The sequence below is a fragment of the Scophthalmus maximus genome, chromosome 21 (assembly GCF_022379125.1).
Source record: "Scophthalmus maximus strain ysfricsl-2021 chromosome 21, ASM2237912v1, whole genome shotgun sequence".
Lineage (NCBI taxonomy): Eukaryota > Metazoa > Chordata > Actinopteri > Pleuronectiformes > Scophthalmidae > Scophthalmus > Scophthalmus maximus.
Window position 1 is genome coordinate 1,914,183 of NC_061535.1, and position 15,493 is coordinate 1,929,675.

The following is a 15,493-nucleotide window of genomic DNA, read 5'->3' on the forward strand; positions in this document are numbered from 1 at the left end:
AGGGAATGTGCGGCATGGTCCGAGCATCCGAACGGGACAGGAATCCTGGATCGATGTGGCGCCGTGTCATTTTCTCTTCTCCAACGATGTGGCGCGTTTCCCTGGGTGCTTGACGTTATTGTCTCGTTATCATTTTTTCTCCATGCTGAATGCATTTGAAGCCGCTAAAAGTATTTGCTCGTTGACAACTTACTTTCTGCAGGATAAAGTAAGGATCAAATGTTTGTTGACCTCCCTCTTTAAACCCTTTAGTTCCAATTATCATAAAGCTCCTCTAATCAATATTGTTATGTGAACAACAGGTCAAATTATCTGAATTTGGATTTGTATTTCGTAAGAGCCATTTGGAGTGATGAACCAGCAGATTTTAAAAGTACTCTGCTTCTGCAGTTTCCCCTCAGCTCTATGGAGCATTTTTGCATCTTTCAGCTCATTGTTTTGGTTTTCACGGGCCGTAACTTTACTGATTCTGGTCCATTCTGTGTTTCCTGCAGCTGCAGCAGTTGTTTTTGTGGGTTTTATCAAGAAAGGCTTTCGATGAACCCACCATGCGCTACGTACACCACTCTACCAGCACCAGATGGCAGACGCAAAAGGTTAATGACTAGTAAATGTAATTGAGCGTTTTAACAACTCAGGAGCCAGACGTCTCCCCGTAGCCAGGTTCCAAAGTATCGTGGAAGACCCATCCCCCCAAAAAAGAGTGTCGGCTGCCAGAGCAGCATCGTAAACCCTTATGATTTTGGAATGAAGTGCACAACATATATTGGTGTAACTGTAAAGTGTCCACATAGTTTTGACCGTATAGTTTCCCCTCTCCTTTTTATAGAAAATATCTGTTCTGTATACTTCAGAATTATCGCCTCCTAGATCATTCTTCTAAATTTCCACACGTTTTAATTCATCCTCGCCTCACGTGTGCAGAGATTACAGGGGGAAAGTGAAGAGGTAGACTGAGCGGAACTGGAAAAAGGCTGATTGCAGCTGACTCACGTACCGGGTTAAATGCTCTGACTCACAGGTTGAGAACTAAGCAGATTAGAACTCCTTCCTTCTCCGGGGAGCAATTATTGTGGTGTTTAAATCCTAAACAAGATTTTCTGCAATACATCAAACACTGACGGATCACTGTCCACCTATATTTTACATTAACATCTTTGTTTGTTGTTTTGGCAGTGACAGAGTTATGAATATCTGAATGTAAAGAGGCTGGACACGGCGGATTTCTGAACTGGGCTGTAATGTTTTAGTAATGATTTTAATGTCGATATGTTGCAGATGATTAATAACTGGATTTGGAGACATTGTACTGCATTCTTGCACCTGTATATAACTGCTCAGCGCTTGGTTCCATAAAAAAGCATCACCTCTCACAGCATTTCTAACACCATGTTCATATGATTTATCTGTTGATGACATCAGATAATTCCAAAAAGCTGGTCCTGCGGAGTAGGTGTAGTGAATGTTAAATACAATTGAATGGGAATGAGTGCTAAAAATTTCAATAAAATATAAAATATCAGACTTTTATGTTATGATACCACATTTTTACCTCTCGTGTTTCATACACTTGTTTTTCTTCTCGTGTGTGCTTGTGTGCGTGCGGCGATGGGCAAACGTTACAGACGTTTCATAATTAAATCAGCAGAAAAGATAAAAGGCTCATTTGCCCCCATTGAACAGCAAATAGAGATAAAAGCCCCTGACAGCAGTCTGAGAGCAACATTATGAGAGCAGACAAATCCAATCACGGCGCAATTAACATTCGGTATACACCTAATTTATAGATCATATGGCTTTAGACTTCGGAATGTAATATCTTTGCTTGGCTGCTGTGTGTAAAAAAGGAAATTATAGGTTTGAATTACGTGATTTGCATCATCAGGGAAATAAATGCCGTTTTCTCTTAAAAAGGAAAGTGTCTTTGTGTCTCTGTGAATAAGTATGATTTTTTAATCTTTTTTTCACTGGGATGCCAGTTTGAAAGCAATCCATTTCAAAGGAATAGTTCCTGATACCACTCTTGTGTCTTTATTTCAAATAGAAAGCAGCAAACAGCTAGTTGGATAAGCTTTGCACAAGGACTGAGAGCACGAGTTTTCATTTTATGGATTGAACAAACAAGATGTGACATGTTGCAGGTCTGGAAGAGAGATCTTGTCGCCCCCCCACCAGCTCAACACTTGGCGCGATCCAGCTTCATCCTGTTCACCTCTTGTCCAAAAGCATCTCACCACTGAAGAACGTGCAGAGGTAAAACCACTGCAATCTACCAGAATCAATTACTTGGATGCAAATGGACCTCACTTACCCTTTTTGATCAATTGATTGATTCCGAGCGGAGCGCAGGCGGTTCTCAGAGGTCATCGATGTGTCGGCAGAGGAGGGGAGGAGCGGTGACCACAGTGCAAGAGCAAAATGTGGTCAAGGATGGGATTGCTGTAGATATGTAATGCTATTTGTCTTTTCAACAAAGCAGCACACAGAGAGGATGAGGAAAAGAATCCATGGCAGCTGATTTGTGCGAATCCACTCCTTTGTCAGAAAAGGGAAATTGGTACGTTGGCACTGCCTGAATTCACACCTGACAGACCGCGTCTGACAGAGGTATGAACACATCACAGCACTGTAACTGCCAGAGAAAGGTTATATTAACAAAGCGCTGAACACGCGCGCAGATTTTTCTTTTCACATCTCAAGCTGGAATTGCACGCTGCCTGAAATGTCAGGAAGGAGCTGGGGGAATGACAGTGGAGAGGGAGGGCAGATTCGGCAGCTGCCAGCTGGATGTCTTGAGGGGCACACACGACTGTGGTCATGCCTACATGAAGAGCAACATTATGGTGTTGCTGGGGGAAAAAAAAACAGCTTTAATCGTGTGTCCCTGCACACCAGGAACACAAATAGTATTTAAGAATACTGTGCACTTTGCAGCTGTAGCTCAGTGCAACTGGCCAGTCAATTAAAATCAATCTGAGCATTAGAAGAATATAAAATAAGCGGAGGAGGCACATCAGAATGGGAAGTTTCAAAAAAGAAAGAAAGAGACCATCACATAAAATTTTCAGGCATCTTGCTGCACCCTGTAATTATCTCCTTCCTGGTAATTTCCAGTTGCCATGGAGACGGAGACAAAATAATCAATTAAAGCGCACGTGGTTGGTGTCGACTGGACACCAAAATGTTGACAGATTCAAAGCAAAACACAACATTATTATTGTGGTTTTGCACTGTTAAAAAGCGGCACTTGATTTAAAAACACATGTCAAACACTTACATCATTAAAATGTGCCAAGTTTCCCGGAGTTCCCAGGCTAGAAAGATAGCGAGTCAGCCAGTGTGGAGACATTAATTAACCTCTCCATCCTCGTCACAAAGTGTGATGCCGCTTTTGTCCGCAGGGGTGAAGTGCACGCGGCAGGGGACACAATGTACATCTGGATCAGTGAAGTGCTCTCTTCCTGTGCCTCGTGTCGTCATCTACATGGCTGTGACATATGTCTGCGGGCGGAGCTGGAAAAAAAAAAACTGTGGCCACAGTGGAAACTGGCCATCAGCGCTTTGGTAGCCTCGCACGCACGCACGCACATGCATCATCCAGATGTAGGCCTGCCCTGTGTGCTCCCTCCAACTCCAGCATCTGATGGACCAGTGTTGACAGTATGGAGCCACCTGATGACTCACCGCCCGATAAGCGATCCGCCTGGCCCTCCCTGAGTGTCCCGCTCCCCGTACATCACAGCTACTGCCATCACAGGTGGGGGCAGGGGCAGCGGGAACCCACCACCTGCCGTTCTCTGTTTGCCTCTCACAAGGGTAAACAAAGTCTCCATTCCACGTGTTAGCTTTGCACCAGAACACATCGCCGCCACCTGCTTGTCCACCATGGACAAAAGCCAGCAGGCCCCTGACGCAAAGTCCGCCCATTCACACGATCACTGTAATTATGATAGATGATTAATGCCGTTTGGTAAAGTCTAATAGCAATAAATGACTCACATAACAAATTTGCCCCTGCTATGACGCCACATTTAAGAGGCGCATCAGTAACATGGGCAAAGGCCGAATTGGACACCTCTTGATGGGAGCCTGGCCATTTAAAAGCAGGAGGATGAGGACCCCCACCCACTCCCGCAACCTCTGCTCTGTAAAGTGATTTAAAAAAGAAAGAAAGAAGGGGATCTCAAGGGGAGGCTCTGTGTTTGTGCATCTCAGCTGTTGTCGGGGAATGTGGATCTGGACGAACCTGATAACGGCACATTTCTCTTTAGTAGACATGCAGGACATATTCCAACCCCCACAGACACACACACACTCACACACACACACACACACACACATGCATGCACAATTTTTCCACTGGGTTACTCTTGTTTTGGCCCCTGTTTGCATTGGCTCTCCTGTGTGTCCCCTCTCAGTTTTCACCCCCTCCCCACTCTGTCTTAATGTTGTTGCTCTCTCCGTGTCTGGCAGGGCTCGGGTTTTGTCAAAATAACGTGTACACAGAGGCCACAGTGCCGAGGCGCGGCGGCAAAGGCTACCTCCGTCAGCCCTGAGGTGTTTACACAGGCGTCACTTGCCCACAGATGCTCCTGTATTCGTCATGTGCGACTCTGAAATGAGGTTCTTCGAAAACCATCTCCTTTTGAATCCGAGTGGCTGACACTGCAAGTATCCTTGCGGATAGATTATCAATCATTTTCAGTTTGCAGGCACAGTACGTCTCATTATATTGGACATACGAAAGGTGTTGACCAGATTAAAAGATATTATCCAACTGTGATACAATGAATACCAAGCAGTTTTGCATTTCTTCAGTGGGAAGTGAATTACTTGAATGTGTTTGTATTAGACCTTTTTTTACATCCTCTGTCCGCTCTGCTCACCTCGAACAGCTCTTCTGGGACATTTTTCTACATTTGCGATACCGCTCCCTCTAATCCCGCCCCCCCGGTGCCACGAGAGGGTGCCTCCATTTTGCTCTGATAAGCTGACACAGTTCGTTCCCCTCCACCATACTGGCAGTGCCACCCGGCACAAACACACCTCGTCAGGGGCAGAGCGATGTTCTTTTGGGCTTGACTCGGCCAGGAGCTGAGTGACGCGCACACTATGTGTGTGTGCTGTCAAATTCGGGCTGTCATCCCTTCGTGAACACACACACTCACACACACAGTGAAGCCTACACATGCACATCTGCGCCAAAGCTGATTAAAGGAGCTACAATTGGAAATAAGGGCTGAGGCTGGTTTTGTAAGTGGAGGGTAAATCATGTGATGGAGGATTTTACTCATTGACAGGAGATAAATGGTTCACTTGTATTCAGGCTTTTTTTTTATTATCTTGGCAAGCATGCACTGTAAACATGATGTGACCAATATTCATATTTCAAGATTTGAAGGGGTGAGATGTGCTGTGGAACACCAACATCAAAACTAGGATTTATGCAAATAACAGAGCATGATAATGTGTGTGTGTGTGTGTGTGTGTGTGTGTAGCACTGCGTCCTGACAATGACCACGATATTTTCTAAATGACAAAAAACATCATCCCGGTGTTTTCTGACATTCAGTTGATTTCAGCAAAATCCAGTGTTTCATGCTTTATGGGTCCTTTGGTGAGTAGCATTGCTATATCCTGTGCATGTTTATATATGTGCATGTTTATATATGTTGAGGGAGGAGGAGGAGGGTCAAAGCCAGGCATGAATTGCCCAGTGGGGTGATGGTTAACTAGTGCATGAGGTGAACTCTGATAGAGGTCAAAACCAAGTCAGGGTTGTGGTGGAGATGTCGCAGCAAATATGTCACGGACACAGGAAAACCGCAGGGAACGGTGCTGGGTCATGTTTCTCCATATTCACCGTGAGGGGGGGGTGGGCAAACATTTATCCCTCTGTCTCATCTGCTGCTTCTCACCGGAACAGAAGGGGCTTCGTGATCAGTCCGACTGAGAAAGCTGAGAGCAAAACCACTGCAGTCTCATTGAAATTATAGCACTTGACACTATTTACACACATAGAAAAGGCTATACTGAAAGGAAACAATTTGTTCTTGTTTTGCTTTTATCCTGCAATGCTGAAAGCAGCAGCCTCGCAACAGTAATGCGGCGGGATTTCAAATTGATGCCTCCAGGATGCAGGGAAAAAAAGCTGATTATTGAGGGACGAAAAATTAGCCTCCCCCTAAAACACAGCACACGGCCGAACATCAAAACCACTGGAATCCAATGACGGTAGCTCAAGGAGCTGTTCGGATTCAGACAAATCGCTCGGCAGCAGATGGGTGAGGACTTGACATCGGCAGGGTCATCGTGACAGCGGGACAATGTGTGCCGCCTTGTGCGCCGAGCTCCTCGCCCCTGCTGAACGGCAATTAGTATGGGAAATAAAGCGGGGCACCCACATTTAACCCTCCCCATTGGCTGCGGCGTCTCATTTGCCTTATCTCTCGCTCCATTGTCAACAGGAAAACAGAGTAAATTGAACAAGATTGGAGTTTGATTTTCAGTAGTTTTGCAGCTAGATTAGAGCGTAGGACAAAGACGCCGGATAAGGGTGCAACTAACAACTCCGAGACAACCACTTTTACGTAAAGAATCACACCGGACATCTTTGGTACAATATCAGTTGCTCACTCTTCTACTTTCCAGATAGCTATTGGGCGCGTTGCAGTGAAATTCCGTGGTGCCCGAGACAACGACTTTTGCGATCCCCTGACCTCTCCTGTGTCTCAACATACCACTAGATGGTTTGGCAGAAAATGTCCGTGCAGGCATTCGCTTCCCTAGAGGATATAACCTGAGGACTTTTCCCACTTGGACTTTTAATGTCTCAAAAACTATCAGACGGATCGCAAACGGAAAGTGGTTCAGACATTCATGTTCCCCCTCGGGACGAGCTCTAATCACGTTGGTCACCCCTCAACGTTCTCTTCTAGGTCAGACTTCACATTAAATACTTTGTTTTATGACAAAAAAACAAAAAACAATGACTTGTGGAGCTGTCAGGAACTGTTAGCATGCTATCTAAGATGGTGAAAGTGTCATTATTAATTATGAAACTTTCACCATCTGATTTCATCTGACTAAAATCATCTTCATCATCGTCATTTTGGTTCACGGGTGGATCCAGGAGTCAGCTATAAATCGGATTGGCCCCTCAAGTACCCTTGTCCTGTTAGTTGCCTGACTCTTTACAGATGAGTAAATGTCATGCAACTGTGGCACTTCAATATCTTATATCTTAAAAATTCTAAATCAGCTCATGGTGCTCTCGGTCATTACAGCCCTACTCTCTGGAACTCACCACCGCAGGAACTAAGGCTGGCTACAACAGTACCTTCCTTTACAAGGGAAACTAAAAGCACATCCTTTTTCACAAGCTTTTAGGAAGGTGTCAATTTTTATACTATGCTTTGTTTTTATGTAATACCTTTTTATTGTTTATTTTTGTCATGTATGATCTTTTGCTTTTAATTGTAAAGCACATTACGCCTGCAGTACGAAATGTGCTATGTAAATTAACTTGACCTGACTTATGTATTTAATGTTTGAATTAAATTAAATGTGTATGTCTTGCACCACAGTTTAAAATGCAGAAAATATTAACATATTTTTTTAAGTAAACAAAGTGCTCAAACAAGGATCAATTTGTACAATATGTAAATATATACACAAATGTGCAGTGTATATATTGCAATGTGTGTGTGTGTGTGTGTGTCTTTGCTCAAAATGACAAAGAACAACCCTTGATACACCCTTGTTTTGTCTTGGGGACAGACTGATACCTCAATTTTGTCATTGAGCTATCAGGGCTTTATTTTTCACCCTCCCCACCAATAATAGTTTTCCGTTTTTGGTTTTCTTACCAGGTACAGGACATACACTGTATAAACCAACTAAGGCTGCACAATATTCCAGTTGTGTACTGAAGACTGCTCCATATTCTTAAGGCCACAGCATGTGGGCAACTGTAATTTCGGATCAAATCGATTATCAGCTGTTACATTTACGCACAAATAGGGGCAAACACACAACCAGTCGGTAATGACGAGATGAAAACAACTTTCTAATGAATTCAGGCCCCTCGGAGTGACACTCCTCTTGCATGAATGCACGTAATTATGGCCTGTTCTCTGGTGGTCTGATAGAGACACGCACTTTCTGAGATCGCTCCCGGGCTCTGATGTGGAACACTGCGGAGAATAACTGCATGATGCTTGTATGCAAATACAGCTCCGAGCACTTGCACATATGAATAGGCCAACTTGCAGGAAGATGTCAGCGATCAGGGTGGGAAGATGACAAAAACTGAAAACGGAGCTCAGGGAGTGTGATGAAGATTTGTACTCACACTTATGTACAGAAACGTGGATGTTTATAGCATTTTGTCTCACTCCTAAACATGTCACTGACTGGCTATATTTCATTTCATATAACACGAGGATCCACATATGCCAATCTATCTGTTTGACATTGACATAAGAGCTAAACGTTCACATTTGCATCAGTCGAAGGATTACAAAGCGACGAGTGGCCCCTGCCCATGCTCTCTTCCGCCTTATCTCTATACCTTTTTTATCCATGCCTACCATCTCTCCTTCTCCATGGATATTCTATTGCACAATTTGTCATGCTGCACCAACAGGCCGAGGCAAAGGGCATTATGTGAGCCGAGCCTCTCCAGGGTTGATATAAAGCTAAGCTGACAAGAGATTTCAGCTGCGTCACAGTGTCCCTTTAGAAACGTTCTCAGAAAAGGGAGAAAACGACGGCAGAGGCACGTTTCTCCAGAGGTGGCCCCCTCTACACTTCAGCCCCCTTGGCTCCTCCTGGCCCCACAGCTGCTGGCTGTAGCCCTAGGCCGCTTCTTCAAATACTGCCGGGAAACCAAACATGGAGGCACTGAAACAGCAGATTCACCCTGAGGTCAGGAGCAGAAAAAACCCCCCACAGACATCATCAAACCCTGTACTGGATAGGTGTGGAGTTAACTAGCTTTTTACCTTCCTGAAATTTCAACATCTCTGTTCATAAATTTCGTTGTGCGTAGGCAGAGCCAAGACCCCTAAGCTTCATCTTGGCACACACACACACACACACACACACACACACACACACACACAGGTGTGCCAGAGGAAAGCTTCCACCACTCACTCACTCTCTCTGTGGTGGATAAAGATAAATCCAGCTCCCTCTCGTGTTTCTTCCCCCACTTTTCTTCCCCTTGATGCCCCCCCCCCCCCCCCCTGCCCCCTTCAACTGAAGAGCGCTCTGGTAAATAATTGAGGCATGTTCCCCCCTCTGCTACTGTAGCCTCCATTCTCAGTTTTGTGTTGGGGTTTTTTTGGGGCATTTTCTCATCAATATTTGGTTATTGTGAACTAAAATGTGCATATGATTAATGGTTTATGCTACGTAGGTCCTATATATCAGAATAAAAGGATCATCTCGGGGTGGATCAAAATGAAAAAGAAAGGGGGGAAAAACAACTATTGTAAGTATAGGTCTACATAACGAGCTAAAGAACAATAACTTTTACATCATTGTATACCAGGAAGTCCCCTATTTGCTCCTGATTATCATTTTGCAAACATCTTTTTCAGACCAGTGGGTATGCCACCCCAGCCAGGTTGAATATATAAATAGCCAATTCTGGACATATGGCACCTTTTCCAGGTACCCAATATGCTGGATTATATAAATTACACAAATGAGGCATCGGTGTTCATCAGTGTTCTCTCCTAAAGCAAGCTTCCCCCTGTTCTACTAAATAGACTCCCATGATTATACAGAAATACAATATATCCTGTACATAGAGGAGATATCAATGATTGATTGATTGATCAACACTTGATGCCGCCATTAATCACTGAGAATATGATGCACCAGGCGCAACCCGAAAAATTATTTTTGAGGCTACAGCGGATTTTCCAGTCCAGATCTACAATGAGGCGTTTGCTGACACCTGCTGTCTCAAAGCATGAACTCAATTCTTAATGAATGACCGCTTCAGACATCAATAGGAATTGTATTCAATGTTTTGATTCACAACTGCTGAATATATGTGCGACGTATCCGTGAGTCTCTTCAGTGGTTTGAACAGAAAATACTCAGGGTCTTCATTGCAATTTCTAGTAGAAGAAAAAAAGACGCATAGACTGCTGCAGGTTCACCTTGAGCAACTTATTATTATTTTCTTTATAAATATTTACAAATCCAACATGTAGTCTAATTAAAATCAATAGAAAGAGAAGAAACAGAAGTCAATCAGAGAGCCGCATCGCACGGATTCCGTCATTTACACTGGTCAGAAGTCAAACCAACGCAGTTAAAACCAGACCATTTGAGGCTAAAAGGCTTAAATGGTAAATGCCTGAGATTTTTAAACCATCTCAAACTCAACCCACGAGAAATTAAAAACAAAACCCCCAAAATTTCAAAACTGTAAATAATAATAAAACCACATGATGGATCTGCATAAAACTTCAGCTTTTTTTTTTTAAACAGTGCTCCGTCCTATGTAGTACATGCTAACAGTAAGAGCAACAAAACCGAACATTATTGTCTTCTGGCTTTTTTAGTGCAAACTATGATGATGTTTAACAGCAACTGAGGCTTCATTCTGAGAGGTCTGAGACAAACACCATGTCTTTTATAGAGTACATTCATGTTGTTCTAAATATTCACCGGTTTCCCCACTCCGCGTAGCATCTTTCATAAATGTGCAATTCAGCATGCGATCAATGGCACTTGGAAATAAATAAAACTCTTGAAAATAAAATATTGTTCCAGTGAAGCGACTTACATTCAAACGGTAGAAGCTTTTTGCATCATGTTAATCTTAAAAACAAAGTAACCTCTGCTGTGGTAAAGCAGTTCTCCTAACTGTCCGTTGCATCAGGCTCTGGCGTCTCCTCCTCCGTGACACTGGCTGAGAGTGAGGGCTCACAGCCAGAATCGTGCATCTCTGGGAATTTTGCATCACAAAGGTTTTCGGTGGCGACTTCAGGGCCGACAAGGTCGCCTGCATCCTCTCCGATCGGGTCGACTGCAGGCTCCAGCTCAGTTTTCTGGAAGTCAGAATATTCACTCTCCTCTGGAGACAAAGGCCTTTGGAATACAGATGAGGCATCTGTGGAAAAAAAAAGGATTAAAAGGAAATTCAAAACTATCAAATAATAATGATGTTTAGAGGCGGGGGGGGGGGGGGGGGGGGGGGGGGGTTTAGGCCTGTATACAAGTTTTAGTTCCCTTGACACCTGATGGAGTCATCCCCCCTCTGCTCTTTTCACAAAACGCACCCTGTTTAGAGGTAACTTGATACTTAAATATTGTGATTTACTCTTCTGTTGTGCTGCATCGGGTTGAATAATCCTCTGCTTAACTATTTTAGCCGTAAGGCAAACATGTCATTAAAGATGTTGCTTTTTTCATAAGGTTACACTGTTTTGTCCAGCATGAATATAATATGAAGCACTGACTAAGTGATGAAATGAATACAGAAATGTGATGCGCAGCGTCAGCAGACCTTTTTTTTTTAACCCTTTTTGTTTTTTCCTTTTCAAGCCAAATTGAATTGTTAACATTTATCTGCTCTATCCAGCTGCATAATTCGACCACTAGAGGTTGTAAAAATACTAACCCAAGCTAGACCGATCACCAGAGTCATCTCCATAAGAAGCGAGCACGGAGCTCTGGCCCATATCATTGGTGGGAACCATGTATGATAAGTCTTGAGTCATCGCTTCGGGTAAATTGGAAATATCTGCAGTTTGCAACGGACAAATGGCCATTATTTTGTTTGTCAGATGCATGGACACTGAAAACAAATTCATGCTTTGTACAAAGTTACCCAGGTCTACAGCTGGCTGTGTGAACGAGCTTTCAAACATTTCCTGTGCAGCTCCCTCAATTTGATTCAAGCCTGATTCACCAACACTGGGAGGGCTACATTCACCCACAGGCGGCTCCTAAAGAGAGAGAATGTTGTATCAGAGTTGACTCAAAACAAAGATCTTTACCAAAGCAAATTTAATAGATAAGACAAAGAAAACTGTGATTACCTGAACCTCAGCATGGTCACTCCCCACAAGCTCTTCGCTCCTGCCAGCGACAGCGGACTGCAGAGCACTTTTACTCTGGTTGTTAGGCTGAACCGGACGGGTTGGGATCCTGTGCAAATAGCCGTAGCCGATACCACAGCCTAAGCTAAAATGTAACACATAGACGACATAGTTATTGCATCTGTATACGTACAAGTGACATAATGAGAAATGGAAATACGCCATTAATACGTATTTTAATTTGAAGGAAAAAAACAAAGGCGTACCTTCCCTCTCCTCCCCACGCTCCGTTGGGAGTCACCACTACCTCCCTGCATTGATCGGTCTGCATATTGTACACCAGCAGCTTCAGAGGTTTCCCCTCGTTGACTTCAATCAATGAAAAGAAATTTTCTGACTGCGGGGGATAGAAAATTGAATCAACATTATTCAGTACAATTTGTTCAGTATGGGCGTATTTAAATATCCAATTATGACGTAGTGGAACAAAATCCAGAGAGCTTACGTCCTGTAACACCTGGTCAGCTCCCACAATGAAGTCGTCATGTGCAATGAGGCCGGCCAACGCCGCTGGGGAATTCGCTTCTATATCCTGAGAAGGAAAAGAATACAATAGAGACATTTATATTTTATAACACTTTGCAAAAAAGGATGTATATTTGCATGTGAAACCTGCTACTCAAACTTGTACTTACAAGGACGTGCCACACGTTCTCATTGGCTCCTTCAAAGCTGCAGTAGCGGACACTGGCCCCCAGCAGACCCTGGCCCCCCCACATGTTACTGGGTGTCACCTCCAGCTCCCTGACCCGCTGGGTTTTAGAGTTGTACACCTCAAGTTTGACCTCTTTTTCCACATTGGCTTTCAGCAGGTCTTTCAGCAAGTCACTCTCTTTACTCTGGAGAAACGGAAAAATGTCAGCTGCGACAGCACAGAGATCATGGCAAACCAAATTACATGAAGAAGAAAATGAAATGAGATTATGGCAGCAGAGCATGTGGCCACTCTTTCTCCCAGGTCTATAATACAGGTCAGAGGTTAAGATTATTTTGCAAAGGAACAAAGAATTTGTTAATGTTAATGTTGTGTTTGCAATAAACCAGATAATAATATATATTTAAAAAAGACACATCTACAATTAAAGCTTAAAAGAAAAACCCCACAGCAAGTCACTGCAATATACATTAAAACAAGCCAAAACCAAAGAAGTTTATCTTTGTTGTTTAATATATATCAGACAAACATGTAGATCTCCTGGGCTTTAGGTAAGTGCTCAAAGTTCCCCAGGAGGAGTAGGACCAAAATGATAACTTAACAGCATAATTGTAAGGATATACAACATATACAACCTGATCATTATCAGTGGCTAATATTTTTGCCATTCGGCCTGGGGACATTAGAGATTCAGCATGGCAGGGGTCTACTCACGAGGCGGGTGTTTCCTATGGAGAGGATGAAGTCGAAGAAGGGCTCCAGACCAGCCCTCAGAGCAGGCGAGTCCTTCTGAATCTGAAACAGAGTATTAGAGTATTTGGTCCAGTTTTGTTTTACAGGAAGAACACAGGTGTTGCAGTCGCCCCCATGTGTCGAATCAGGATATTGCAGTGGCCGGAGTATGGGGGCTCCTCGTTGCAAGTAAGCTATCGCACAGGCAGCAGGTGCTCCTCACATTTCGACTCGGCTGATGTGTAACTAGTATCTGAACTAGAACTGATGTCAGTCTGTACAGTGAGTACTGAACCATTACAGTCACAAGCAAGCTCAATATCCTGGGTGTGAGCCAAATGCCACCTCATCGTGGGCGGACACCATTAAAACTGAGCACAGTCTCACTACAGTTACAGAACAACCCGTCAGTTAGCACAACCACAACCTATTACTCTTTCTCCGTGCATAAGTTCCTCTACAATATCAGGTAAAGAATAGTTAGCACGTGACGGGCCACCAAGACTTTCAGGAAGTGCGCTGTGGAGTCTCGATGCGAACCGAGGGCTGTGTGTAACCTTGCACCCGGGGGTGCTAGCGACGTACCCCGTGGACGTGATATCCACTATTGGTTCCACCGTCCGACAGAAACGTGCTCTGCGGGAGCCCCATGGCCGCGAGCGGTTACGTCTTACCGACTGTCACTGGGGTAGAGTAATGTGAGGGGGCATTACTAAGCTAGTGCCAGCAGCTGAGGCAGGTTCACGCCACACAGCGGGCGCTGGACGGCTAGGCTTAACTGCTAAATAAAGATGCCAGAAAAATCGATCTGGGTATCAAAGCAATTTTCGCTCGATTAGCTGTCCTTGGCTGTATGTGGCACCCGGTTGCATTGGCGCCGTCAAGGGGGTGCAAGGGGGCCGCGGCCCCCCGAGTGCCCCCCCTGGAGAGTTGCATGTGGCATAATGCATAATATGCCACATGGTGGTAAAATGCTTCTGATATTTTACATTGGGTACTATTCATTTAAATCAATTTAGTATATCATTTTTAAAATAGTTAAATAGTATAGTTAGGTCTAAGTACAATAATAAATAAAAGCAAATGCAGTCAGCCCAGCAGCTTATATTTGATATAGTAAATTCTGCTTTTATCTGATATTTTACTTTGGGTAAAATATATTTTACATTAGGTACAATCCATTTAAATCAATAATGTATATTTTTTATAATAGTTAAATAGCATAGTTAGGTTTAAGTGTCACAGGTTTGAAGGAGCAGGACCCAAATCGAGGTAAGGAGGGGGAAAAGGAGTATTTAATAACTAAGGTAACAAAAAGCAGTACTAAATATACATAATCCAACACTCCAAAATATACTTCAACGGCATAATAGATTCTTGAAATTCAGTTATGGCTTTTGATTTTGGTGTGCCACCCCGAGATTTTCAGTCGCCCCATCTTTTATTTGTTTACGAATATGATAACATATTTGATGTATAATTTATTAATTTGGTTAGAACACCTGTACTGTCTGGAATATGGACTGCCCCCTCATTTTGAACAAGTTCAATTTTAGTCAGGCTCCCACTAGTGAAGTCAAACATCCCCATCTAACATAATAAAAAGTAATTACTTTGTTTGTATCGCACCGGAATGTCAGAAAAGAGAATTAAAAACTCATTCAAGCAGAAAACAAAATACATTTAGTATTCAAATTGATTGTAATTTTTTTTTGATATTTATATTTATTTCATTGTGTATTGTTCCCACCAGATGTTTCTATGTGTAATTGGATTTGAATATAGTTATCATGTTGGTACAACATAATTAAAATATCGTTGACTGAAATAAGAATGGCATTCACTGTATGAGGTTAAATAAATAGTCAAATACTAAAAGCAAGTGGTGAAATGTTCTTCTATGTACTGGCTGTGGATCATGTAACATCATCAGTTATTTTTTGGAACATTTGTTTTTGCACATGTTTTAGTTGACTTTGCC

The 15,493-nt window shown here is 43.2% G+C and overlaps 1 protein-coding gene across 2 annotated transcripts; it reads right to left on the reverse strand.

The window, feature by feature from the left end:
* Positions 1–10,170: 10,170 nt before the first annotated feature.
* On the reverse strand, positions 10,171–14,305 carry LOC118291120 (Golgi reassembly-stacking protein 2). 2 transcript variants are annotated; one of them, XM_035619073.2, is made up of 9 exons: positions 14,098–14,303; positions 13,495–13,575; positions 12,761–12,964; positions 12,571–12,657; positions 12,332–12,462; positions 12,066–12,210; positions 11,855–11,972; positions 11,645–11,767; positions 10,171–11,134 (listed from the first exon to the last, which is right to left on the reverse strand). In XM_035619073.2, exons 1-9 carry the CDS (start codon positions 14,161–14,163, stop codon positions 10,884–10,886), a joined length of 1,206 nt encoding a protein of 401 aa, XP_035474966.2. In that variant the 5' UTR covers positions 14,164–14,303; the 3' UTR covers positions 10,171–10,883. The 2 variants fall into 2 exon arrangements, with proteins under 2 accessions (XP_035474966.2, XP_035474967.2); XM_035619074.2 differs by lacking the exon at positions 11,645–11,767 and having other exon boundaries at positions 14,098–14,305.
* Between the last annotated feature and the right edge of the window lie 1,188 nt (positions 14,306–15,493).